General features: G+C 40.3%; 1 protein-coding gene and 1 long non-coding RNA gene across 3 annotated transcripts in view; one reads left to right on the top strand and one right to left on the bottom strand.

Annotated features, from left to right (window-relative positions):
• LOC143809347 (uncharacterized) overlaps window positions 1-18,679 on the bottom strand; it is a 38,452-nt gene extending 19,773 nt beyond the window's left edge. The window contains exon 1 of the long non-coding RNA XR_013222226.1: window positions 18,550-18,679. This is a non-coding gene — a long non-coding RNA (uncharacterized LOC143809347). The remainder of the gene's footprint in view (window positions 1-18,549) is intronic.
• Window positions 1-20,147, top strand: part of PTPN11 (protein tyrosine phosphatase non-receptor type 11) — a 98,993-nt gene extending 78,846 nt beyond the window's left edge. Inside the window, exons 15-16 of one of the 2 annotated variants that reach the window (XM_077292414.1) lie at window positions 15,923-16,022; window positions 18,127-20,147. In XM_077292414.1, the coding sequence (XP_077148529.1) occupies window positions 15,923-15,992 (70 nt within the window). In that variant the 3' untranslated portion in view covers window positions 15,993-16,022; window positions 18,127-20,147. Of the gene's footprint in view, window positions 1-15,922; window positions 16,035-18,126 lie in introns of both variants that reach the window. The other variant, XM_077292418.1, reaches the window with a different exon arrangement.
• Window positions 20,148-26,989: the final 6,842 nt, after the last annotated feature.

Genomic DNA, 26,989 nt, shown 5'->3' with positions numbered 1-26,989 from the left:
AATCTCTGAAATACGTGATTCAGAAAGAACCCCCGGCGGAAGATTCCATATAATGTTGCAGATGGAGGCACTGTGGACGCTGTCTGGCCTATGCTGCCTTATTATAGTGAACGGATCCCTCTGGGGTTTCATCTGAATCACATAATTTGGAGATGTAGATGTAAACCCCAATGTAAGTGCTCAGGTTAGAGCACAGGATAAACATTATACAAAATGTTATGTAAAATCTTCCCAACAAAAGCTTCAACTCAATCCACAAAAAAGCCCCCACTCTGGTCTGCTGTCAATGGAAATATAGGGGGCTTCCACGTAACTGGTAGCACAATGGCTCTGGAAAAAGCGCTATGGCTCTTCTCCTCCTAAAAGAAATCCAGCAAATTTTGCTCTTTCAAATCCTAATTCCTCCATCCCTTCTGAGCCCCCACAGTGTGCCTAAACTACATTTAGCATCTACGTATTTGGCATTCCTATAGCAATGAGCCCCTCCGCCACCAAAGAAGTCAGCAAAGATGGAGACAGAGAGCAGGCAGGCACGGTGCGGACCGTGGGCCTCTGGTTTCCATCCCACAGCTGTCTTAGGCCGGACTGAGACAGCCAGAGGGCCGGATGTGGCTCCCAAGCCGCACTTTGGTCAGGTCCGTTATAGGACATTGTGGAACTGCAGACATTTCATTTTTTTTCTTGCTTTGAGGTTATGGTTAGAGATGAATGACCGTGTTCGGAAAACGTTTGCCAATCTCAAATTTGGCACGAACATAGCAGATTCGGATTTGTGTTCGCTTTTACGAGTATTTTTACTCAAAGTCTGCTAAAGTTGGTAAATGATTGCATTTCCACTAATGTTTTTGTATGATACTGGCTAGGATAGAGTTGCTGTATGATGAGCGGGGGCATGGGGGATGAGTTTGATGAGGGGAGGTGGTGTGGAGAGGTTAAAGGAGCGTCTGAAGAGATTACAGGAGCGATGCACTCTTTTTTTTTTTTTGTCCACTTAACTTTGTGTGCCTATTCCGGCAACCAATCAGGGCACAGAAACCATCCACACTGTCATGACACAAAGTCTTGTGTGATTGGCTGCCAAAGTCATATGTCCCTGGCCATATAAAAAGCGGACATTTTGTTTTGCTGGCACCATTTGCTCAGTGTCACAGTGCAGAGAGGTCGCTCCTGCACTAGTGCTGGTGCTGAAAGTGAACTTGTCAGTAAAATCGATAGGATCCTGTCCTGTGTGAAATTGATCTTCCAGCATCAAAGTAGATTGTGCAAAGACTGTGTGGCAGTCTCCGGAAGCCTCATTTGCTACTCCAAATCGTTTGTGCTAAAACTGTTTCAGTGGCAAATCAGAAGGCCAGATTGCCACTTAAAAATCGATAGGCATAACTGTGTTGTTCAGGCACACTATCTCAGAAAATAAATAGTGATTCATTTCGTGACAGGTGACTGACAGCTGTGGGCCTAAGGTTTTGAAACAGCAGGGTACAAGAGGTGAAGGCTACTTACAACATGAGTAGGAAAAAGTGAGGTTGTGGTGGAAGGGGGAATAGGCTTGGTGTTCAATGTGTACGTGGGCTAGGTGTAATATGAATGTAAGCTCAACTCAACAAACACCATCTCATCCTATCTAAAGACCACTGACAACATATGTTCCTTCCGGCCTACTCAACTCCCTTTCTTTGGCAGTCGCACAGCGGTACATCTTGTAGATGAGCCTCAGAAAGATCATGTGCTCAAGTGACTTACAAGCGCTGTAACAAGTGGCCTGTCCTCCTCTGCCCAAAATTTTTTCATGTTGGATCTGGGGCTGGATTAAGTAGGGTCCAAGCAGAATCCAAACCCTCATCACCAGACGTTAACTACCAAGGGTGGAGGTGATCCTGGTGTCAGGGCAGGAAGAGGAGGAGGGTGAGGAGTGTGAGAACAGAGGATGACGATGTGGTTGTAGATCCCACTTGGTGTGAACCCAGAGGTACGCAGCTGAGTAGCTCAGCAGAGGAGTTGGAGGAGGAGGAAGAGGGGGACGTTACGTTGCAGTTTCCCACACAGACACAAAGTAATGCAACAATGACAAGCACTGCATCCTCAACCCCAACTCTAGGCCAGTATCGGTCGTGAGTGTGCAGTTCGCAGGGGCGGTAAGGGTTGCTTAGCCTGGGCGTTTTTTGAGACTGCAGAAGTTGACCCAACATATGTTATCTGTCAAATTGCAAAAAGCCTCAGTAGAGGCAAAAATTGCAATAACTTGACAATGACATGAATGATCTGGCACATGCCCGATCAACATGCCTTAGTGTGGGAATCTCACTGCGCTAAAATGTGTACTAGCGGGTCTCGCCAACCACCGGCTGTCCCATCAACCCCATTTGCTGCTTCTTCCTCCTCCGTCACCATTCCAAGTCTTCTCACACAGGTCTCCGGCTGCAGAAACTACAGTTGTTTTCCCACCACAGACTGGGTGAGTGACGGCCGGTCAGCTGTTATGGAAGTAGGCATGACTGCTGCTTTTGTGTCACCTAGCACAACACATCTTTCTTAATTCAGCATAACGTCTCCACCTGCACCTCACTCACAGTCCAGCAGTTTGTCCTGTTCTCTGTACTCCGCCCTTTCTAAGCACAGCAGCCAGCTCTCGGTCCCACAGTTTTGGCTACGTAAAATAATTTTTCCTCCTACACATAGCAAAGCTAAAAACTTGAACTCCACCATCCCCAATCTGTTGGCCACGGAAATGCTGTCTTTTCGCCTGGTTTCCCGAAAGATTATGACCATCGCAGTCCCCCAGTACCAGTTGTCCGGTCGCCATTTCTTCTCTTAGAAAGATGTGCCTGCGCTAGACCAGCATGTCACCGACAACATCACCGTTCCCTGAAAAAATCTGTCTGCCAGGATGCATTTCATCACTGACACCTGAACGAGCAAACATGGGCAGGGGCGTTACATCTCGCTGACTGGGCACTGGGTGACTCTGGTGGCTGTGGAAGCAGATGATCAAGAGGCTGCTCCACAAGTTTTTGAATCCCCAAGACTTGCAGGACAAACTTCTGTATCTAACAGTTCCTCCACTGCTTCTGCCCCCTCCACTTCCTCTAGGGCCTCAACTGGTGCCCTAAAATTCTCCCTTAATTAATTAATTAATTTCCTACAGTGCAAATAGAATCACCCTTACCTCCGTACTGCGCAGCCATGGCTCACTACAATCAGGCAGTGTTTAATTTAATAATCCTTGGCAATCACAGTCACACAGCTCAAGAGTTGTGGACAGATATTCAGGCCGAGTAAGAGCAATGTCTGTCATCACTAAACCTGGAGCCAGCTAAAGCTGCGTGCGATAATGGTGCAAACCCGGTGGTGCTCCTACGACGTGGCAACCTCACACACGTGCCTTGGTGGTACAGCAATTTCTTCCCTACTATCCCAGCCTGGATGCTCTGCTGCAGAAAGCACGGTCTCTGTGTGCTCACTTACGATGATCACACCCTGCAGGTCATCAACTTTCATCCCTGCAGAGGTGTTTTGGCCTACCAGTTAACTGTTTGATTAGTGATGTTCTGATACAGTGGAATTCCACTCTGCACATGTTGCAGCAGCTGTGTCAGTAGCAACGAGCCCTGGTGCAGTATGTCCTTTTGCATAGCCTGGGCCAAAGCAGTCCGGACATGTTTCAAATCACGCTTGCAGAATGGGCACAGGTGAAAGACCGCTGCAACCTTCTGCACAGTTTTGAAATCGCTACTAAGATGGTTAGCACTGACGATGTCGTCAGCATCACTATTCCGGTCATCTACATGTTGGAGCACACTTTCAATAGTCTGCGTGAGGAGTTGATGGTCCCAGAGGAAGAGTTAAGCAGAGGAGGATGTGGAATAGATAACAATATCTCAATTTTTGGGACTGTCGTCGAACAGGCGGGTGCCATGGCAGGGTGGCTTACAGCGATCAAGGAGGACTCCTGGTACCAGACAAACTGGCTGTTAGTGAAGGTGCAGGAGCCAAGGAACAAATTGAGGAGGATAAGGTGATGGATTCGCAACAGTCAGGAGATGTGGAGGATAATGATACGCGCTCTGTTGTCCATGGTTGGCAGGAGTGGATGGAGGAAGCAACCTTGAGTGTTGCCTCTTTACCAACACAGCATGGACTTGGACCTCATGAGCGTCTTCTTGCTGCATGATCTTCAATAGGATGCCCATATTCTTAGGGTTAGAAATAGTGCTGACTACTGGGTTTCCACTCTCTTAGAGCTACGATACAAGAGTAAATTTAGCCAGATGCTTCCCCCTGGAAAGTGATGCACACATGCTGGAGTATCGAAACACGCTTGTAGACAGTCTTTCAGAGAGGATTTTGCCCAAGACAACAGTGAGGCACACATTGTGGATCCCAGTTGTAAGGCATATAATACACAGCCGCACTCATGAGGCTTCCTTCAAAATATATACTTTTTATTTTTCTGCACACAAGTTCACAAAAGTGATAAATGACAGAAGAGTGAAAAAAAATTTTTTTATCCAAGCGATTATTTAGAAATCGCTTGGATAAAAAAAAATTCACTCTTCTGTCATTTATCACTGTGGGTCTAATCCCAGTCTAGCCAGCACCGCTCCCTATTTTTTGAGTGCGCATCTTTAAGACTGTCCATCCCAGTTGCAGACTTCCAACCCCGGGAACGTCAAAGCTTTGTCGCCAAAACATTAGCAGCAGCAGTGTAAGTGGCATAGGCAATTTCTGTGAGTCGTTTAACACATTTTTTAGACCAACACGTGCACCAGCAGAACAGAGTACATGTCTGTCGACGACTGAACGACTAGAGAGGATGGTGGAGGAGTATCAGGGATGTCAATATCAATACCATCAGGGGTGGTTTGGACCCTTTTACATTTTAGTCTTCAAAAATGGAAGAGTGGCCTGAGCTCGCCTGTAATGCCTTGTAGGTTTTGTCATGTCCTACAGCCAGTGTTCTCTCACAACGTGTCTTCAGCGCTGCTGGCGGTGTCCTAACAGATAAGTGCATCCGGCTGTCCCCTCAAAGTGTAGACCGACTAACTTTCATTAAAATGAACAAGTCATGGATCTCCGATGACTTTTGCACCTCAGTCGCAGATTGTGCATACTAGGCGATGGTGTTGTTTTTAGTGTCATGTATTGACCTCGCATTATTGCAGTGTGCCATTTTTGTGTTGTCTTCTGTGCCTGCTGTTGCTGCTGATGTTACAAACAACTTTTTGAAATGTGGAAACTGCAAGTTGGGTCTCCATCTGGTGGGTTGACTGTAGTAGAAAGTATATCCGAGGCCTATTATACTATTTCTACTCTGCAAATTGATGGCACTTTAGTGATGTGTGACAATTATTTTTTGAAATCTGGAGACTCCAAGTTGGGTCTTCATATGGTGGGGTTGCCCTTGTAAGTAGGGTTCCCAGATAGGCAGGCCTGCACTTACTTTCAGTCACCTACCTGTGTTACTTTCCTTACATTTTTCTACCAATAGTGGTCTATGAAACTGATGTTTGCGCCATCTGAGTGTGGCTGGAATGAAAAAAAAAAATTGGAGGTATTGCAGGAGGTGCGAGGTCTCAGAGCTAAGAAGGCTTAAACCGCTCCCTTAACCACCAGGTCCTCATTGAAACTTCAATTACAAGCCATAAATGCTTGACCAAGCCCTGATACCTCATGCATGGCCCATGGCTGACTGCTTCTGTGTCATTTGCAAATTTCTACTGTGGGTCCATTGATGCCATTTTTCATTGTGTCTGCCCCTAATTGTAGCTGTTTGGAAAGCTTTTTGTCACCCCTTAAGGTGTTGTCTATGCATTTGATTTTGCCTACCATTGAATCTAATGGGGTTCAGGTACATTCGGCTAACGGTGGTCCGTTCGGCAAATTCGAACCAAACCTTAAAAGGTTCGCTCATCTCTCGAGACAAAATAAAGCTGACCCAATTATATTGTTCTAATAAAACAACTTGTTTATTATGTGCACTAATTGTATAGCTCTTTGTTGTAATTGTTAAAGTAGCTTCTAATTTTATATCTATATTTTATTTTCTATTGCTGTTTATTTTATGGACGACTTTTTCCCCCTTGCTGTATTTCTGATTTTGGAAAGCCATAAGGAATAAGATGCTATGGTATCACTTTTGTGCTCTTGAAGAATGCGAAATGAGTCTGGAAAGCCTTTCAGATGATGATTAGCATGAGCTCCATACTGTGAAAATGGGCCAATTGTGCTTGCCAGATATAGGAGAAAAAGAAGTTTTATATATTCTATTTCAGCTGGGAAACAATAGGAGAAGAGAAGGAGATCATGATTATCTTGTCTAGTGTGTATGTGTGCCTATTAGTAGACCCATAGTAAACACACTGGAACAGAGCCTGAAAGCAGAGTTTATTACAAAAAAAAAAATGAAATAACATAGTAAACTACTGAACACTGCACAGGTAGGGCATGACTTGTCACTTGCCATAAACATGTATTTTTTTTCTATCTGCTGTAAATGCCGCTGTTGTCCTGGATTTGGCATCCTTCTCTTTTTGTTCTTTTACCTCCATTCCTGTGGTTTCGTTCACTCTACCCTGTATGTAAATCTATTGTTGTTAGCCAACTGGGTGTGGCCTTCGAGAAGACTTCCATATAGAACTTGATGACCACTCCCACTTGTCTTTAAAAAAGACTTCTTGTACGTAAAAGAGGACAATATCTCAGCAATGGAAAGGTGCAGAAACAAAAGTAAAACTCAGTGGGAGGTACAGAAATATTTAAAAAAACCTATATTCAAGAGATCAGCAGCACTTTAACAAAATCATATATCAAGTGGTAGAATCTATTTAATGAAGCTTAGAGGATCTAACTTTCATATCTCACTCCCTTGTCAAGCATTGGGGTTGGCCTATGTGAGATTTCCACCCCATATAACCCATCCCCATGGGAACATTCTGATTGGGATACACTGGGGGGACCACCTTCTTTGTGATTAGTAGGGGACTTAGATCAATGCTGGTCCACCTGCTAAGGTAGTTATCACTTGAAGGGAACCTGTCACCAGGTTTTTGCTATTTAATTTGAGAGAAGAATAATATAGTCCAAGTGAACTTGATTCCAACGAAGTATCACTTAGTTTTACTGGGTGCAGCAGTTGTGTCACAATCAGAGTACTTAGATGCAGCATGAAGCAGAGCTGACAAAGGTAACCCCGCCCACACCACAGCTTTTTATGTAAGTTGTCCCTATTGGCAGTGAGCTGTTTTTCAGAGACGGGGCGGAGGCAGACCACTCTTCTCAGGAGTACCAGTATGGCAGTGATAGTCCCCAGGTGATGAAACCTTCACAGTGAGTAATCAACTGCACACAGCCAAAAAAAGTGACACATCCTTAAATTCTGTGTCTCAGCCCCTATCTCCTGCTGTCTTCCGATTAAATAGCAAAAACCTGCTGATAGATTCCCTTTAACCACTTCACGAGCTTGTACGTATCTATATGTCCAGGTCGGTAGGTACCAACCGACCTTGGATGTGTGGATACATCCAGGCGATTTTGCGCGCATGACAGCTGACTCCCAGCACTCACCACCGTCAGTTTAACCCTCTAAATACTTGTATCAATAGCAATATATATATATATATATATATATATATATATATATATATATATATAATATCCAGAAAACACACATGTGGAATTATATACTTCACAAAAAAGTGTGAAACAACTGAAAATATGTCTTATAATCTAGGTTCTTCAAAGTAGCCACCTTTTGCTTTGACTGCTTTGCACACTCTTGGCATTCTCTTGATAAGCTTCGAGAGGTAGTCACTGGGAATGGTCTTCCAACAATCTTGAAGGCGTTCCCAGAGATGCTTAGCACTTGTTGGCCCTTTTGCCTTCACTCTGCGGTCCAGCTCACCCCAAATCATCTCGATTGGGTTCAGGTCTGGTGACTGTAGAGGCCAGGTCATCTGGTGTAGCTCCCCATCACTCTCCTTGGTCAAATAGCCCTTACACAGCCTGGTGGTGTGTTTGGGGTCATTGTCCTGTTGAAAAATAAATAATGGTCCAACTAAACGCAAACCGGATGGAATAGCATGCCGCTGCAAGATGCTGTGGTAGCCATGCTGTTTCAGTATGCCTTCAATTTTGAATATGGCAAATCCCCTACAGTGTCATCAGCAAAGCACCCCCACACCATCACACCTCCTCCTCCATGCTTCACGGTGGGAACCAGGCATGTAGAGTCCATCTGTTCGCCTTTTCTGCGTCGCACAAAGACACGGTGGTTGGAACCAAAGATCTCAAATTTGGACTCATCAGACCAAAGCACAGATTTCCACTGGTCTAATGTCCATACCTTGTGTTCTTTAGCCCAAACAAGTCTCTTCTGCTTGTTGCCTCTCCTTAGCAGTGGTTTCCTAGCAGCCATTTTACCATGAAGGCCTGCTGCACATAGTCTCCTCATAACAGTTGTTGTAGAGATGTGTCTGCTGCTAGAGCTCTGTGTGGCATTGATCTGGTCTCTAATCTGAGCTGCTGTTAACCTGCAATTTCTGAGGCTGATGACTTGGATAAACTTATCCTCAGAAGCAGAGGTGACTCTTGGTCTTCCTTTCCTGGGGCGGTCCTCATGTGAGCCAGTTTCTTTGTAGCGCTTGATGGTTTTTGCCATTGCACTTGGGGACACTTTCAAAGTTTTCCCAATTTTTCGGACTGACTGACCTTCATTTCTTAAAGTAACGATGGCCACAAGTTTTTCTTTACTTAGCTGCTTTTTTTCTTGCAATGATACAAATTCTAATAGTCTATTCAGTAGGGCTATCAGCTGTGTATCCACTAGACTTCTGCACAACACAACTGATGGTCCCAACCCCATTTATAAGCCAAGAAATCCCACTTATTAACCCTGACAGGGCACACCTGTGAAGTGAAAACCATTCCCGGTGACTACCTCTTGAAGCTCATCAAGAGAATGCCAAGAGTGTGCAAAGCAGTCATCAAAGCAAAAGGTGGCTACTTTGAAGAACCTAGAATATAAGACAATTTCAGTTGTTTCACACTTTTTTTGTTAAGTATATAATTCCACATTGTTAATTCATAGTTTTGATGCCTTCAGTGTGAATGTACAATTTTCATAGTCATGAAAATACAGAAAAATCTTTAAATGAGGTGTGTCCAAAGTTTTGGTCTGTACTGTATACATATATATATGTGTGTGTGTGTGTGTGTGTGTATATATATATATATATATATATATATATATATATATATATATATATATATATATAATATATATAATATATATATATGTATAAAGAAATATTTTGTGAAAAAGAGTACACATGTTTTGGTATTATGGCGACCTATAAAAGTGTCCCACTGGTTAGCCTCTTCAGTGAACACCGCAAGAAGGAGAGTCAAAAACTATGCTTTTTCATCATACCGCCAAGCAAAAAGTGGAATAAAACGTGATTAAAAAGATGAATGTAAATAGAAATGATATAGCTGAAAACATCATCTTGTCCCACAAAAAAACAAGCTGCCATACAGCTCTATCAACGGAAAAAAGTTATAGCTCTCAGAATAAAGCGATGCAAAAATATGTTTTTTTATAAAATAGTTTTTATTGTGCAAAAGAGCCAAAACACACAAAAATGTATAAATGCGGCATTGCTGTAATCTTGCTGACCCGAAAAATAAACCGGCATAAAAATAAAACAAAAAAAAACAATACCTGAATTGCTGGTTTTTGTTCATTCTGCCTCACAAAAATCGGAATACAAAGCGATAAAAAAATGTCAAGTGCCCTTTTAACATTCCCAAGTAGTCTAATTCTAGAAAATAATCTTCTTGTCTTAGTTAAAGATATACAAAATCAAATTAAAGAAATAGGCAAAACCAATAACACTTGGCTGGGGAGAATTATGTTATATAAAATGATTGTTCTTCCGAAATATCAATGCATTTTTAACACAATTCCCTTAATCATTCTCAAAAATTGGATGCTAAAGCTACAAAAACAATTAGCTAGTTTTATATGGGATAAGAAAAAACCCTCAAGGATTGCAAAACAAATATTACACAAGCATAAGTGGAAAGGGGGAATAGGTTTGCCAAACCTTGAAGCCTACCAGCTATCTAGCATTCTCAAGCAAGTAGGAAATGGCTAGAACAAGATAGAAACAGCTGGAAAGAATTAGAAATTTCTCTAAATAATGGCAAACCATTATCCTCTTTAATTCTATTACATCTTTTAATTCCAAGCCTAAGTCCTCCTCAAACACCTATATTAAAAGACGCTATTCTTACCTGGAAAAAACTAGCCCATACTTTTAAGTATAATATCCAAAATATACCTTTGGAGACTATCCTTATATCAATGTTTGAAATCACAGTTCAAAGGATATCCTTAAAAGAATTGGCTAAATCAAGGTATATTATATCTATCTAATCTAAATACAGACTATAATAAAAATTATTTTATTACTTTTCATGACCTCATACAAAAATTTGTATATCAGACTCTGAATTTTTCAACTTTTTGGAAGTCTGGAAATATTACTATAAAATTTTAAGTTTCCCCTCACACTTCCTAAGGAGTGCTGGATGTCTTAAACAACCCTTCTAACAATAATAAATGGAAGACTAGTGAGCTTTATGCATCCTTTAATGAAGATATTGAATTCTTAAAGAAAGCACATATCTTGAATTGGGAAAAAGATCTTAACAATCATTTTGACACAGATAGTTGGGTCGAAGCGTTTAAGATATCTTATTCCTCTACTTCTTGTGCTCTTCTACATGAAGCGCATTTTAAATTATTATCTAGGTGGTACTTCACAAAGTCTTTCCAACACAATCAAGATTTTGCTGGAGGGAATGTGGCCAACATGGCCATTCTTTTCACATTTTTTGGGAATGTCCTGAAATAAGATCTCTATGGATTGAAATATCTGAGCTCATTTCAAGAATCACCAAACTTAATGTTAATCTTACACCGCACCTTGCATTGTTATCTCTTGGTATTCAAGATATTCCTTTCCCATTTCTACATATAATTATTCTTATTTTATTGGTCACTAAATTACTGATTGCTTCAAGGTGGAAACAGAAAGATATTCCCAAAATTTTAGATATTATAGAAAGAATTTCTACTCATAGTTTTTGAATTCTCGCTTGCTTTGAGAGAGAACAAATTTATAACGTATACCAAGAGATGGCACATTTGAAATAACGTTTTCCTCCTTTTCCTTAGCTTGATGTATATATGTGTGTATGTATAATTTATGTGTATGTATGTTGATTAACCTAGAACAGGACTTTCATCATCCTTGACAAACTCAACTATTAAAGGACTTCTTTGGAATATAAGTTCAATATACCGATTAGACATATGAACCCTAATGATACATGCAGTACTTGACTTTCTATTTGAAATTAAATTGGTTATATAGAGTGCACATTTACCAGTAGGACCTTAGTAGTTAATTTCCCCTTTTCCCTTGTAGTTCCCAGTTCTTCTTCCTAATCCTCTCCTCCTTCCTTACCTTACCTTCTTCCCTACCTTCTGTTAGTATTAATTATATTGTTTTGTATTGTATTATTAAAACTTCAGGAAAAATTCAGTTGAAATAAAAGTGGTACCTATAAAAACGTCATCTCATCCCGCAAAAAAAGGAAGCCCTCACGACTGTCAGCTGAAATCTGGAAAAATTATAGCTCTCAAAGTATGGCTATGCAAAAAGCGTCTTTTAGTGTGTGCCAGCACCCAAACATAAAAACCCGATATGAATCTGGTATCACAGTGATCAGCCTGAAGAATAAAGTCATCTAATCAATTGTATCGCATGTACATAAAAGTGCCGTCGGACACAGTTTTGTGCACTTCTGAAAAGGACAACGATGAACGAGGCCAGACGGAGTCCAGAGTAACTCTGCTGCCTCATTATAGTGAATGAATCCCTCTGGGCTCTCATCTGAATCACGTTACTCGGAGATTTGGATGAAAACTCCAATGTAAGTGCTCAGCGTAGAGCGCCAGATAAATGTGATCGAAAATTTTATGATAAATGTTTCTAACAAAAGCTTCAAATCAATCCACAAAAAAGCATGTCCCTACTCAGGTCTGTCAATATAAATATAAGGGCTTCCACGTTACTGGTAGCACAAAGAGTCTAGAAAAGCAAAATGGCCCTTGCCCCCCAAAGAAACTCAACAAATTCTGCACTCCCAAATCCAAATGCCCCACTGCCTGCTAGGCCTCACAGTGTGCATAAACCACTTTTAGCATCCACATGTGACATTTTTGTAGCGATGAATGAGAGCCTGCCTAATTTACGGGTGCATGTCTCCAGAAGCATGAGCTTGGGACTACAATGTACTGGTCAATACAACGTACTTGGTACTACAATGGCAGTGTGCAATTTTGACTCTGCAACATCCACTATTGCTTGTTTCTGGAAAACACCCATACAATTCCCAAAGGGGTATCATTTCCAAAATGGGGTCACTTGAAGGGAGATTCTGCTCTTCTTGCACTTAGGAGCACTGTATATGGAGTCTGCAAACTATTTGAGGAAAATCTGCGCTCCAGTAGGCAAATCTGTTCCTCCTGAGTCTTGCTGTATGGCTTTGCAGTTCTGTACAGCCACATAATGGGGTATTTCTACATTCAGCAGAAATTGTGTGACAAATTTTGTTGCCATTTTTCCCGATTTCCCCATATGAAAATGTAAAATCTGGGGCTTTTTTTCACTGCCCAGTGGTTTAAAATTCTGTGACACACCTGTGGTGTCAATATGATCTCTGCACCCATTGATGAATTCATTGAGAGGTGTAGTTTGTAAAATGGTATCTTGTATGAGGGGCTGTGCCAAAGTGACATGGCACCCTCAAACCAGTCCAGCAAAATCTGAACTTCAATATGGCACTTCTCCCTTTTGAGCTTTGTTCTGTGCCTCAAAAGCAGTTTTGACCAAATATGAGGTATTTGAGTACTCAGGAGAAATAGCTCAACAAATTTTGGGGTCCATTTTCTCCTGTTAAATGAAAAAAATTGGGGCTAAAACAACATTTTTGTGGGAAAAATATATTTTTACATTTTTGCAGATCAACGTTGTAAAATTCTGTAAAGCACCTGTGAGTTCAAGGTGATCATCACATATCTAGATAAATTACTTGAGGGTCTAGTTTCCAAAATGGGGGTCATTTATAGGATTTTTCCACTGTTTAAGCACATTAGGGGCATCCCAAATGTGACATGACACCCTCAGACTATTCCTCCAAAGTCTGGGTTCCAAAATATCACTCCTTCCTTTCTGAGCCCTGCCGTGCCCCAAATAGTAGTTTACCCCAGCATATGGGGTATATATGTACTCAGGAGTAATTGCACACCAAATTTTGTTCTCCTATTACCCTAGTGAAAATAAAAAATTTGGTGCTAAAATAACATTTTTGTTGGAAAAACTAGATTTTTTTTACCGGTATTTTCACAGCTCAACATTATAAACTTCAGTGAAGCACCTTGGGGGTTCAAGGTGCTCACCACACATCTAAATAAGTTTCTTGAGGGGTCTAGTTTACATAATGGTGTCACTTGTGGGGATTTCCACTGTTTGGAGAGCCCCTGATGTGCCTACATGTGACATGGCGTCCCCTAATTATTCCAGCAAATTTTGCATTTAATAAGTCAAATGGTGATCTGTTCCTTCTGAGCCCTGCCGTGCACCCAAACAGTGTTTTTCCTCCACATATGGGATATCTGCATGCGCAGGAGAAATTTCACAACAAATTTAGGTTGCCATTTTTTTTCCTGTTACCCTTGTGAAAAAAAAAATGGGTCTAAAGTTAAGTTTTGGGGGAAAAAAAGTTAAATGTTAATTTTTTTCCTTCCTCATTCATTCCATGAATTCCTGTGAAGCACCTGAAGGGTTAATGAACTTCTTGAATGTGGTTTTGAGCACCTTGAGGGGTCCAGTTTCTAGAATGGAGTCATGTTTGGGTATTTTTTGTCATATAGACCTCTCAAAGTCCCTTCAAATGTGATACGGTCCCTAAAAAAAAAAATGGAAAAATGAAACATCGCTGGTCAACTTTTACCCTTATAACTTCCTAACGAAAAAAATTGTTTCAAAAATTGTGCTGATGTAAAGTAGACATGTGGGAAATGTTATTTATCAACTATTTTGTGTGACATGATTTAAGGGCATAAAAATTAAAAGTTTGAAAGTTGCAAAATTTTCTAAAGTTTTGCCAAATTTCCGTTTTTTTCCACAAATAAACGCAAGTTTTATCGAAGAAATTTTAAAACGATCATGGAGAGTTATTACTTCAAAAAGTGACACTGGTCATGAAGGTGAAAACGGGCTTGGGGTTGAAGGGGTTAAGTGAATTTTTGATATTGGATATGAGCGTCTTTCTCCTCTGGCTCATATGCAACATGGGTCCCTCCCTAAATTATGTCAAATACCAAAATTTCTTAAGGACAACTCTTTAGCTGCTAAAGTGTGCCTCTTAAAATATTAAAAAATGAACTTGCCTCCTCACCGGCGCTATCCTGCGACGTCAGCGTCATATCTCTTAGTGCACCTTGTTGTGTTATACGACTGCTGTATCAGACCTCTAATCTGATGAAATACTGAATGGTTGCAGTCGATCATCTGCAATTGATTGTATGCAGCGGTCACCTGACCGAATTATGGCAAGTGACTATTGGGGGAGAGAGAGTATATTGCAGAAGCAGCATCGGTCCTAGAGATGAGTTTGTTTTTCTTTTTCTTTCATGTGGGGCACTTGGGTTATCCAGTAGTGGACAACCCCTTAAAAGTCCTAAAGGTACCTTCACACTAAGCGACTTTGCAGCGAGAACGACGACGATCCGTGACGTTGCAGCGTCCTGGATAGCCATCTCGTTGTGTTTGACACGCAGCAGCGATCTGGATCCCGCTGTGATATCGCTGGTCGGAGCTAGAAGTCCAGAACTTTATTTCGTCGCTGATCACCCGCTGTCATCGCTGGATCGGCGTGTGTGACGCCGATCCAGCGATGTGTTCACTTGTAACCAGAGTAAATATCGGGTTACTAAGCGCAGGGCCGCGCTTAGTAACCCGATGTTTACCCTGGTTACCCGGGTGCTGCAGAGGGACTTCGGCATCATTGAAGACAGTTTCAACGATGCCGAAGTCGTTCCCCTGATCGTTGGTCGCTGGAGAGAGCTGTCTGTGTGACAGCTCCCCAGCGACCACACAACGACTTACCAACCATCACGGTCAGGTCGTATCGCTGGTCGTGATCGTTGGTAAGTCGTTTAGTGTAACGGTACCTTTAGTCTTCTTTTTCGCAGCGTAATCTAAAACTATTCACATTACAAAAGAGTTTATCAAGTCTGTGTGAAGAAATAAACACCGCAGGCTTAGTATGAGATGCTGTTCTGCCCTATTTAGGTGGATCCCCAGACAATTGGGATTAAACAGTGACTTAATTTGCCTTGAAATGAAGGAATGAAGGGATGCTCATCTGTTTTCATCTCTGCAACCTTCAGAATTAAAAAACACAGTCCCATCTATAGGCTTGAAACTTTTCATTTAGATGTTTAAGCAAACACATTTCTTTCCTTTATCATCTGCATGGACTATCTATATAATCAGTAATATCATGCATGATTTGGTAATTACCAGAATAACTTTAGTCAATTTTCACAAATCACAGATCTGCAGTAGGCATAGATCTCTGTACTGGCAAATGAGTAGGGCTGAAATGATGTCTGGAAGCCTAATCTGGTAATTATGAACATGATTTCAGATTGATTTTCAGACCCCGGAGGTCTGTTGTAGCAATAATTGTAACTTCCAGGCTCCCTGGGACAATGTTTTACAGATGCAATGTTTTCCTGTAGTTACTGTCTCTTGCTGTTTGATGTAGATCTCTATTTCTCTTGTTACAGCATGCGAGAAGATGCTAGCCGTGTCTATGAAAATGTGAGCCTTATGCAACAGCAAAAAAGCTTCAGATGAAGTGAAACGCTGCATCTCCACTGCAGACTGGTAATGGAGGGGGTCACTTTTTTTCTCATATCTTATATACATACATTATTTATAAATATATATATATTTATATTTATTTTATAAAATATTATAAATCTACCCAATTAATATAGTATTCATTTCAAACTGTAATAATGTTAATAATGCACTTGACTTATATTCACATTAAAATTTGCTAGCAATGGTACATTTTCCAGAATCATCATTTTCATGGTATGACGACCCTATACAGGGGTGCACTATTGGTGAAACTCCTAAAGGAATAATGTGAATACATGGTGCTCTCAGACAATCTGTGCCCAAATAGGGTAGCAACCCATGGTCCAATGTGGAAAGAACTGGTCACTCCATATCTAAAATAAATTAAAAAAGGTTTTGATTGTAACAATTCAAAATAACACACAACATTTAGGTCTTTTAACATAGACCTTCATCAGACATACGGATTGCATGTGAATTAAAAGAAACCAAGTAGAGAGTACATGGTGAAGGAGAAACGACAGCTTCCACCGACAGGCGCTGCGCTAGGCACTCCATCTATCAGGTCCCAGGAGAACCATGCCTTACTCTAGGCTGTAGACTATGACAGGGATACTTGCCTCTTTCAGTGTTCCTTACTTAGCCAAACTGTTGTGAAACAGTCTTTCTTTACAATCCTTTCCAAATTTGGGTCTTATGGATCATTTGCAATGCAAGATAATCATAAACGAACGTTGTTACAAATGCTTGTCTCGCGATTATCTTGCCACGTAATCATGCTGCTGAACTCCTGATGAATGAGCAAAAGTCTTGTTCATCAGGTGAAATGATCCTTTATGCAGCAGAAAAGATCATCGTTTTTGGCAGTCTATTATGCTGTGTAACAGGACTCGCAATGCTGAAACCCATGGCAGCTTATGTGCAGTGAGCACTCAATGCTCATCGTTTACTTTGGTCTGACTGTGTAAACAGGCATTCAAACAACTGCTGATTGCTACAAGTTTACCAGTCAGTATTTGCATTGTGCCGCTAGTTGGTGTGAACAGACCCTTAGGGCTTATTCAGACATATGTTTTTCCGCGCAGAAGAAAAATGGTCAGATATATTCTGATCAGACTCTGATCAAAGAGTGGTAGGAGTGTCATCCGATTTTCTCGAACGTGGAGAAGTTAGAAAAGTTTCTTCACCTTCTCTATTTTGACAGTCTGTGAAAATCAAACTGGCTCGTTGACTTGCATTGCCGATTTTGATCCAATCCTCCGATCTAAATTGGACAGGTTTCTGATATTGTCCGTGGACCACTCAGTCTGAGAAAAATATTGGACCTGTGAATGGCCCCATAGATTATCATGGGTACGAATGTTGTCTGTGAAAACCACCAATAGCACGTGTACGTGAAAATCGGACGTCTGAATGAACCCTTGCTCTTCCAGGGGTTCCACACCTTTTTGAGCTTCATATTGTTCCCATGAATGGTGCTATTTAATACAAATTGAACATTTGGAGTTAACTATTCCCTTTAATCTTTAATTTGCACTGAAATAATGAGGTAGCATGCCACACAGGACCAGGAAACAGATTGTTTTTGTCCAATTACTCTTCTATAAAAAAAGAAAATAAAAAAAATGGCTGTCATCTCTAATCTGTTATTAGTTATTCTTGGCAAACTTGAATTAAATTAAAGCTGTACGTCTACACTTCAGTCACATCTTGATTGATGGGTTTGTTTAAAATCCATTGTTTTGGTTTTATAGAAGCTGCAATTTTAGAATATGAAAAAAAAATAATTTGGGGTATATTTTATACAGAATATAATATTTTAGATGTGCTTGATAATAGATATCTATTTGTTTGCACGCTATTTTTTGTGTTGAGCAGTCCCTAATTTTTCAAGACCTTAACACAACACTAGACAGGAGTAAAAGATGAGTCTTTTTGGAAAGTAAAAACATAAAAATAAAAAGTGATATTGCATATTTAGTTTTGGCCCTTTTTAAATCTCATTTTCTAGACCTCCCAATGTTATATTTGTGCCAGATCAATCGGCTTTACTGTATAGAAATGCACAAAAGTATTTGTATCTGTTGTGCTTGTGGTGTTAATTTACTTTCTTTATTTCTTACAGAATCTAATTTTGAGAAAAGGCAAACGAATGTGAAGAAAGAATGGGATAAAATTAATCTGGCTTTGCCCACTTAAACAATTGATGTGAAATTCCTGCACAGCTAAATTTACGAAATACTCAAAAACTTTAGGAAAACCTTAGACCTTTCTGTGTCTCACACGTTACCAACTGGTTCATTCTTCACAATGAAGTATCGTTATCTCTACCACTTTATCCTCATTGGAAAGGTCATGAAACTGATCCATTCTTTTTCCCTTAGAGCGCCCCCAGTGTTCAGTGTGTCTCATAGCACACTTGGTGCACCTTATACATTGGCAACCTGTACTAATAAGGAGAATGCCGACATTAGCATGGGAACAGTTTCTCTCCACTGTACGGACTGTGTCCATGGCCATTGCCCATTTACACTCTTTGTCTCCATACCTGTGTAGACCTTCATATGGATCCTTCGCTTAATGTGGACATGCTTTAAATGTGAATATCTACACTCTTCGCAATCACACAGGATAATGGTGCTTTCCTTTTCTGTCTTGACTTAAGAAAGACTTTCATAGATAAGGGATGCCGATAAGAGTATTGTATGGGCAAAATGTTTATGCCTGGTGTCAGTTGTAATGTAGGCATGAGGATGTAACTGATGCCGATGTATCCCGATGATATGTCTCCATCCCAGCACAGGTATGCCAGGTGTAGAGATACAGTGAAGCATTGACATGCACTTTACAAATGGTTGAAACCTGTTTTGTATTCTAAGACTGGCAAGGCAGTCATGCCCATCTATCTCATATCTGATTGACTAACCAGTGGGGAAGACGGCCTCGTGTCGCCCATTACTTAAATCCTGGTTTCCTGTAACATGCCTCATTGTGCACAAGTAGTGTTTTCAGTAGCAATGGCCGCTTCTCATGCTTCCCAATGGCAGGTCCTTCATTAACCATTTCCTTAAAGTGCCTTTACAGTCACAGTCAAAGTATTTAAGTGAGGCCTGGTCTCATCCCTCCATACTATGGCTAAACATAATGGATATTGCACTTTTTCAAATAATTTTTTTTCCTACAGGTGCTTCATTGTGCTCCATCTTTTCTTCATTTTAAGGTGTTTGCTAAAGATGCCTGCGTTCACATAAAATAATGTTGCATATACATAGGCCCTTTTCATAACATCATGCTATGTCCCATTGGTAATTTTTTATGTAAAAACGTCATTATTTAACCAATTTGTATAACATTCTTTTTCAGCCGTTGCTGCTTTTGTTGCCATTTTGCCTTTTTTGCTTTCCTCTTTAGACTGGTGTTGCTTACGGGACATGAGCCCAGTGTCCTTCACGTCCTGCCCAAGTTCACGTTCTGTGTCTGGTTCACCAATGCCAAGCTAAAGGTCTCACCATCTGTTATTCTCGATGTCGCTAGCTTAGTCCAATGACTGCGCAAATGGTTCTTCATATACAGACTAAACTAATCTCCTTTGTATTGTATACACTTGGCAATCTCATTCTCGGTGTAACCGTGCAGATTACATGTATATTCACACAACTTAAGCCATAGCTATTTTACTGAATGTTGGAAAGGCCCTTGTTACTTTGCATTTAAGAGGATTTAACCGTTTCATGATGCAGGAACCAATATGTTCTTTTTTTTTTTTTTTATGCTTGTTAGTAAAATGTCTACTTTATAAGGTGCACAGTACAGGTGGTGTCACTAGTTTCTATTAAATTGATGGATGCTTTCCTTTAAGTTGTCTTTTTATGCTTCTTCCCTCGAGAAGTAAATTAGTATATGTTAGTTATCAGACTGTAAGCCCCCTACAGGGGAAAGCATTGCCACATCTAATAAGTGATGGGCATCAGCTGTACTTTTTGTCATTATGCACTTACTACAAACGCCCAATAGATTTGACAAACTCTGTATTACCACTGGGAATATTGGAGACTATTAATTTACTTGTTTAGCCAAAATCATATGTGATCCCGAAATGCCAAACCATTTTTATAGCTCGAACTGCTAATAAAAAGTATAGAATATAACTATATTTTTAATATTATTTGAATCTTCATAAAAAAAGCAAAGTCGTAGATCGGCGTTCTCTCATTTTACCAAGGTTTTTCCAATGTTGTCAGAGTTCCCGGACAGCTAGTAGATTGCTTTTAAATCATGTTTTGCCAAAAATGAATTCCATTGCTTTTCGTGCACTGGGATGATTTGTCAAAGGAAGGTATGCTCGCTGCGAATAAGTATAGTAAGAAATGACGAGTGGGTGATCTATGCGTTAACCTTTTGAAGTCCAGTAGAAATAGAAAACTAGATGGCTCATCTTAGTGGACATAGGGATTCGGCGGAGGCACAAGAGAGCTTTTAGAGTACCGAGTTGTCTAGTACACTTTTATCAAATATTTATCATTTTACTCCAGCTATTTTTTTTTCTTTTTTGGTACAGCATTTGTTTTTTGTTTTTATGACCAAAACCTCAAAATAAGATGGTGAAAAGTATAAAAATGTGTATGACTTTTTAATACTATGTCATAAATAGATATCAATGCTTTATGCTAGCAACTTGCTATATTTTGTACTAAAAAAACCCCCATTGTCTTGGGGTTAACCGTTCCAATGAAGTCTGTAATGCTTCTTGAGGATTTTGATAAATGGCGATTCTACATATACATCAATGACTGGGATAATGAAGAGTTCTACGCACAATGTATTACCTTCCGGTGAATGTATTCTTCGTCACATGTGGCTTTCAGTGAACAGCACATGCCAAAAACTGAAGGGTAGGGTCACCTTGTATCATCATTTTATGATTTATCACTTTATACAGAGATTGTACTTCTTACCCGGTACTGATGATGGTTCACCGCCTGTATTGTAGTCCAGAGCTTTATGCTGGTTACTACTACAATTATTTGGTAGTGTTAGTGTATCAATGGCGTCATACCGAGCATCTTTGCTGAGATCCCATAGTGTCTTTCACCGTGGTTCTCATGTCTTTGAGGTGTTGTTTTTTTCTTTTTCTTCTTCTTTTACATCGTTATGGTATACTGCCTAATGCAATGACTATACTCTTAAAAAATGTATGCCATCAGAGCGAGCTCGCTGTAGGTATTTTACAAGAAATGAGATTGCCATGGCGAGTAAATATCTGCCTTTCAAATCCTAAATTGGTATCTAGTTGCCTCTATTGTTCCTAATATAAAATATACTTGGTGATGATATTTTTATTTTTATTTTTTTTGCTTTTTTTAAAATCCTCTTTCCATTGTACAATATGTGGACTAAAACTTGAAATATGCCAGTAGACACCTGCATTACAGTATGTCATTCATCAGTTTTAAAAGTGATTGTTCTCTTTTCTATAAGGGGTTTCATAAGGCACATAGTAAACTGATTTCCAGACAGTATTATGTATCTATTTCACTTACATTAATGAAAAGTACTTTCAGGTTTTAGCATCAGCTGTGTCTTCAAATTATTTCAGAAAATGAGACCCCGTTGTCGGCAGGAATTCTGTAAATGAATCCTTGGTAGACCTGATACTTCTAAATCTCTTCTGCATCATAATTTGTGCCTGTGGGCTGTTGTTTAGCTGCCGATGGACCTACAGTATTCATCTATAAAATGCCTTAAAGGTAACCTGTCATCAGGGTTAGTATGTTAAGATAAAGGTATGGTCATAGTGGCGCTTTTATACTGATTTAATAGATACCTTTAGGGAAGAAATCCGTGTCCTGATTCTTGAATAATTCACGTTAGAAGTTTTCTCTTCGTTCCTCTTGGCGGGACAGTGGATAGGGTTTCCGGCTCCTCTGCGCTTGCACGAGTTTCCTACTTTAAAGTTCTCTAGCGCCGCTCTAGGCACTTGCGCACACTCATCTCCCACTGGTCTGCAGCAAAATGGCAGCGGGGGAGCAATCCTTTCTTAGGCTACTTTCACACTAGCGTCGTGCACTGCACGTCGCAATGCGACGTGCCGACGCAACGACGCTAGCGTTGAAAGCGCCGCACAACGGGGGCAGCGGATGCAGTTTTTCAACGCATCCGCTGCCCCATTGTAAGGTCCGGGGAGGAGGGGGCGGACACGTCGCACGAAAAAAGTTACATGTAGCGTTTTTTTGTGCCGATGGTCCGCCAAAGCACGACGCATCCGTCGCACGACGGATGCGATGTGTGGCAATGCGTCGCTAATGCAAGTCAATGTAGAAAAAACGCATCCTGTAAGCACTTTTGCAGGATGCGTTTTTTTTCTCCAAAATTACGCATTGCAACGGAGGCCAAACGACGCTAGTGTGAAAGTAGCCTTAGAATGTTAATGGGACAGTTTGTGAGCATGTGCATTAGCAAGTTCTACGGCTGTGACCCGGAGATATCCAGTCTCTTGTACTATCAAGCAGCTGCTCAGAAACCTAGAAAAGACCGCTTATTCTGCAGTCAACCGTACATCAGCACTCCCGGTATTTCCAGTATTGGATTTGGGTACCGACAGGGAGTGCATCTTCATAAGCATGAAGGAGGGAGAGGAGCTCAGTACTGCACATGCTCATAGGTGTTGTTAATATTTTAGGACACGTTTTTTGTCATTTTAAGGTACTACAGCTATTACCTAGACAGTTTGCTATTTAAAGGTATTTAGGAGTTTATTTATAATGACAATTTATTTCTTTTTTGTATTCATGGAGAGCCACTTTAAGAAGCGGTTGATCAGAACTTATTAAGCAGACCGTTATATTCAGTTATACAAAATTATATATTTATATCAGTCACTGGCTGCATTTACTAATACCATGCCCTTGCTACCTCCATGACATATCCCTTCAGGTGACTAGAGATTGCTTCCTCTGTTTTTTTTTCCCCTTTACACAGACACCAGTTGTTGGGTCCAGATAGTCGCATAGCTTCAAAATTCCTCCCAGAAGGTGAAAGATTAATGGTTTACTTTTCCTGAACGCTGTGCAGTGTGGTAGATGAGAATTGGGCTTCTCATAATGAGACCTGCGAGAAGTCATCAGCTTATAGTCCAAGATATTTCACCACTGATGGGCAACCCAAGAGATGACCCTCACTGGAAGGCTAGCTTATGCCATGTGTGGTCCCTGTAATAGAATTTGACATATTTGACTATATATATATATATATATATATATGATTTTTTATAATAATAAAGTACCCTAATGTACAAGTAGGATGGCATACAGTAAAAGTTATGTACCAGTCTTGAAAGACATTAACCTCAAAAAACATTCCCTTATCATGACCAACCACAGTACACTTAATTTTTGCTATTATCTACTTGAGTCTCTTATTTCTTAGTGCTTTGTGTTAGAGAAAACTGGCAGTAATGGCATTTATTGACTGGGATTGTCAAATCTATTTGTATCACGTCACAAGGATAATTACAGCTGAAAGTGTTATCCTTATAGCAACATAATCGGCCATAACATACATTAGTAATATATTTGTTTTACAGCAAAGTAGTCACAAGAGTTCCATGATGGAAACATCAGATCTATGGGAATACCCATATACTAGGCTGATCTTGAATAACAAGACAAGCAGCATGTGTGGTCATGTACAACTCGCTGTTGGAGCTTCTGGTTTACCGTGGATACTGGATTTCTTTTTTTTTTTTCCTGTAATATAAGAGAAGTATGTTTTGTAGGTGATCACTCGTACCATATCTAGCACAGGAGTCAGTTTAGAAAATTAAATATAAATGAACTGTGACTCTTAGGCTGGGGTCACACTTGTGAGAAACTCGCATGACTCAATACCCGGCACTGCCGCCGGCGCTCGGACCGGAGTGTGAGGCTGCATGTATTTCTATGCAGCTGAGTTTCTCACAAGTGTGACCCCAGCCTCGGCCTTACATTGAGAGTGCCAAAAGAAAATGCCACTTTACGGAAAAAAAACATTTTTTAAGCAGAATATGGTGCAAGGTGACTGCTATCCCAGTTGGCTAAGATGTTCTACAAGATAATAGCTTGTTAGTCAAAATCTGGCAAGAAAATGTTTTTTACTGCCCGAATTACTTCTGAATTAATACCGGTCACATTTTTGTTCATACTACGCTGTGGACAGTTTTGGAGGTATTGTTGGGTTGAACAGTTTTAGATTTTTCCATTATATGATACATTTACCTTCATGTACAAGATGTGTACAAAACTTAGGAAAGTTAAAAGGAACCTGTCACACTGAATAACACTACTGACCTGTCAATATAGGGTTAATGGCAGGAATACATTAAAAAGGTTCCTGGCTGCTGTACTTAAAATACAGACCCCGTTTGCAAAAAGAAATTTATTCCTCCCGGGAGCCGCTGGCTTTCAGTCATACATGCGTGTTGCGTGACTTCAGTCACCGTTCACTATACAGGGAGTTGCAGCTGTAAGCGTACCTTGGCACTTTCACAGGCAGCTCTGTACTTCATCTATTCACAGCGAGCTGTCAATCAAAGCCGCCGCCTGACTGTAGCAGTGCCGCCATGCTTCTATGACTGAAAGCCGACAGCTGCCTGAAAGAATAAACTTCATTTTCTCCTGGGTGCCACCATTTTAGTATAGCGGCTGTGCACCTTTCTTAACGCTATTAACTTGCAGATCAACCTCACATTTGCAGATTCATTGTATTCGCCAACGTGACAGGTTCCCTTTAAAGCAAAAAGTACACTTTTGTTTACATTTGTAGGATGATTCTCATCTGGAGGACCTCAAGCTGTTTTCATGGTTAGATAATGCATACAGTACGGCAATTTATGCTCACGCAACACTTTGCAACAGCTCCTGAAAAAATTGGATATGTATTGAGTATTTACATATTGAGGTGATTGTAAGAAATAAATTGAAATGAGCACGTTCAGAAGCTGTGGAAACTGGAAGCAAAGTCAACAAATAGGATGGGCAAAGTGGTAAGAGGCTTGAGGAAAAAACATGATAGGGACATTAGGCTGTTTTTTTAAAGGCACAAAATATGTTTTTTGAAATTTGGATATTGAGGTTGGAAACAACTGTTAAGATTCCTTAGATCCTAATGGACAATTTTTTTGTCAAAACTTGATTTGAATGGGAAACCTGATTTGATCTTCTGATTTTTCATAGAAACCTTACAAAAGATCACATTGATGATGTCGGTGATCTTGGACTATGACTAATTTAAGGAATGCTTGAGCTCTTTATAGCCGATTCTTAATAGATTAGGCTAATCTCCTATTGCCCTCTCAACTGTCTGACATGATTATTATTATTTTTTACTAGAGTTTGCCTTAAAAACGTACATTTTTTATTTCTTATTGCTCGTCTTGATAGCCGATGAGCACAGATCTGTGCACTGGGTTGAGATCTACTTACACGGTTCTGTTATTAAAAACTATAAGGCTATGTGCACACGTAGAATGGTCCACTGCGGATTTTTCCACAGCGGATTTGATAAATCCGCAGGGCAAAAACACCGCTTTTTCCTTCGGATTTATAGCGGATTTACCGCAGTTTTTGTGCGGATTCCACTGTGGTTTTACACCTGCGGTTTTCTATAATGGAGCAGGTGTAAAACCACTGCGGATTCCGCACAAAGAATTGACATGCTGCGGAATGTAAACCGCTGCGTTTCCGCGCGTTTTTTTCCGCAGCATGGGCACAACGTTTTTGGTTTCCCATATGTTTACATTGTACTGTAAACTCATGGGAAATTATCCGCATCATGTGCACAGAGCCTAAAGCCTTGTGAAAGGGGAGGCACTGAAAAGCACTTCATCTTTACAGATTGATCATACTTGTGTAGCATCTCTGTATGTATGCCATTGATGTGGGTTTAGAAATGTTGGCAGGAATCCTTCCAGACGCTGACCTTTACTTGAAACGATCATTTACTAGATATAAGAAGTGTGCTCTTATTCTCAAGAATACAGGTAGTCCTCGACTTACGACGTTGATCCGTTCTTACACGGCGTCGTAAACCAAATTTCGATGTAAGTCGGACCATACATTCATACAGTACTGTACCATAATAACAGTACAGTACTGCAAACACTTAGCCTATCCAAACACCTATCCTAACACAGTACCCTACATAATTAGGGTGTTATGGCGTGCAGGAGACTCGTTTTCCTCGTGTAACCGGGTACAGTGTACAGTACTGGACTCTATTCTTCTGCCACTGCACGTAGTTGCATGTAGTTCGACTTACGACGCAGAACGATGTAAGTCGTATAAAGCGTCGTAACCATGAAACGATGTAACTCGAGACCGTTGTAACCCGAGGACTAATTAATGTTCAATCCATTAGTTTTTATGCCTCCAATGTCTCTGTCCAGTTTCTAAAGTCCGAAAAACCTCAAGTGGACATTGTGGTTCAATAGCGGCATATTTTTTATTGTAGTCTTACTCTTATGTACTATGATTTTCTTAAGACAGTGTAAAGTATCATACAAGAGTTCAGCAGATGGTTTAGGTTCTGAAGAATGATTTTTGCTTTACTAGAGTTAATTCATGATCTTTCGTTCTTAATATGTGTCAAACTGAAATGTTTCATTAGGTATATGCCCAGATGGTTCATTCAGTCATAGAAAATAAGCAGATACAGATGCCACATCTGCTTAGTCTGTCGCAAGCAAACAACGAAGGTGGTCTGTCACAAAGAATAACAGATAAAATATATATATATATATATATATATATATATATATATACACACACACACACACACCAAATTTTAAGACTTTTTTTATGACTTATGAAGTATTGTACCAGAGTATTAGTTGAATTGTAATATTGATAATTGCTATCCTTTAAAAGGAATACATTTGAGATGTCCTCAACCTGATGTGAAATGTGTAAATGTTAATGACAAGCTTTGTGTTTATTACATTTACTGTTAAAACA

The sequence above is a fragment of the Ranitomeya variabilis genome, chromosome 1 (genome assembly GCF_051348905.1).
Source record: "Ranitomeya variabilis isolate aRanVar5 chromosome 1, aRanVar5.hap1, whole genome shotgun sequence".
Lineage (NCBI taxonomy): Eukaryota > Metazoa > Chordata > Amphibia > Anura > Dendrobatidae > Ranitomeya > Ranitomeya variabilis.
This window is presented reverse-complemented; position numbering and strand designations above follow the sequence as displayed.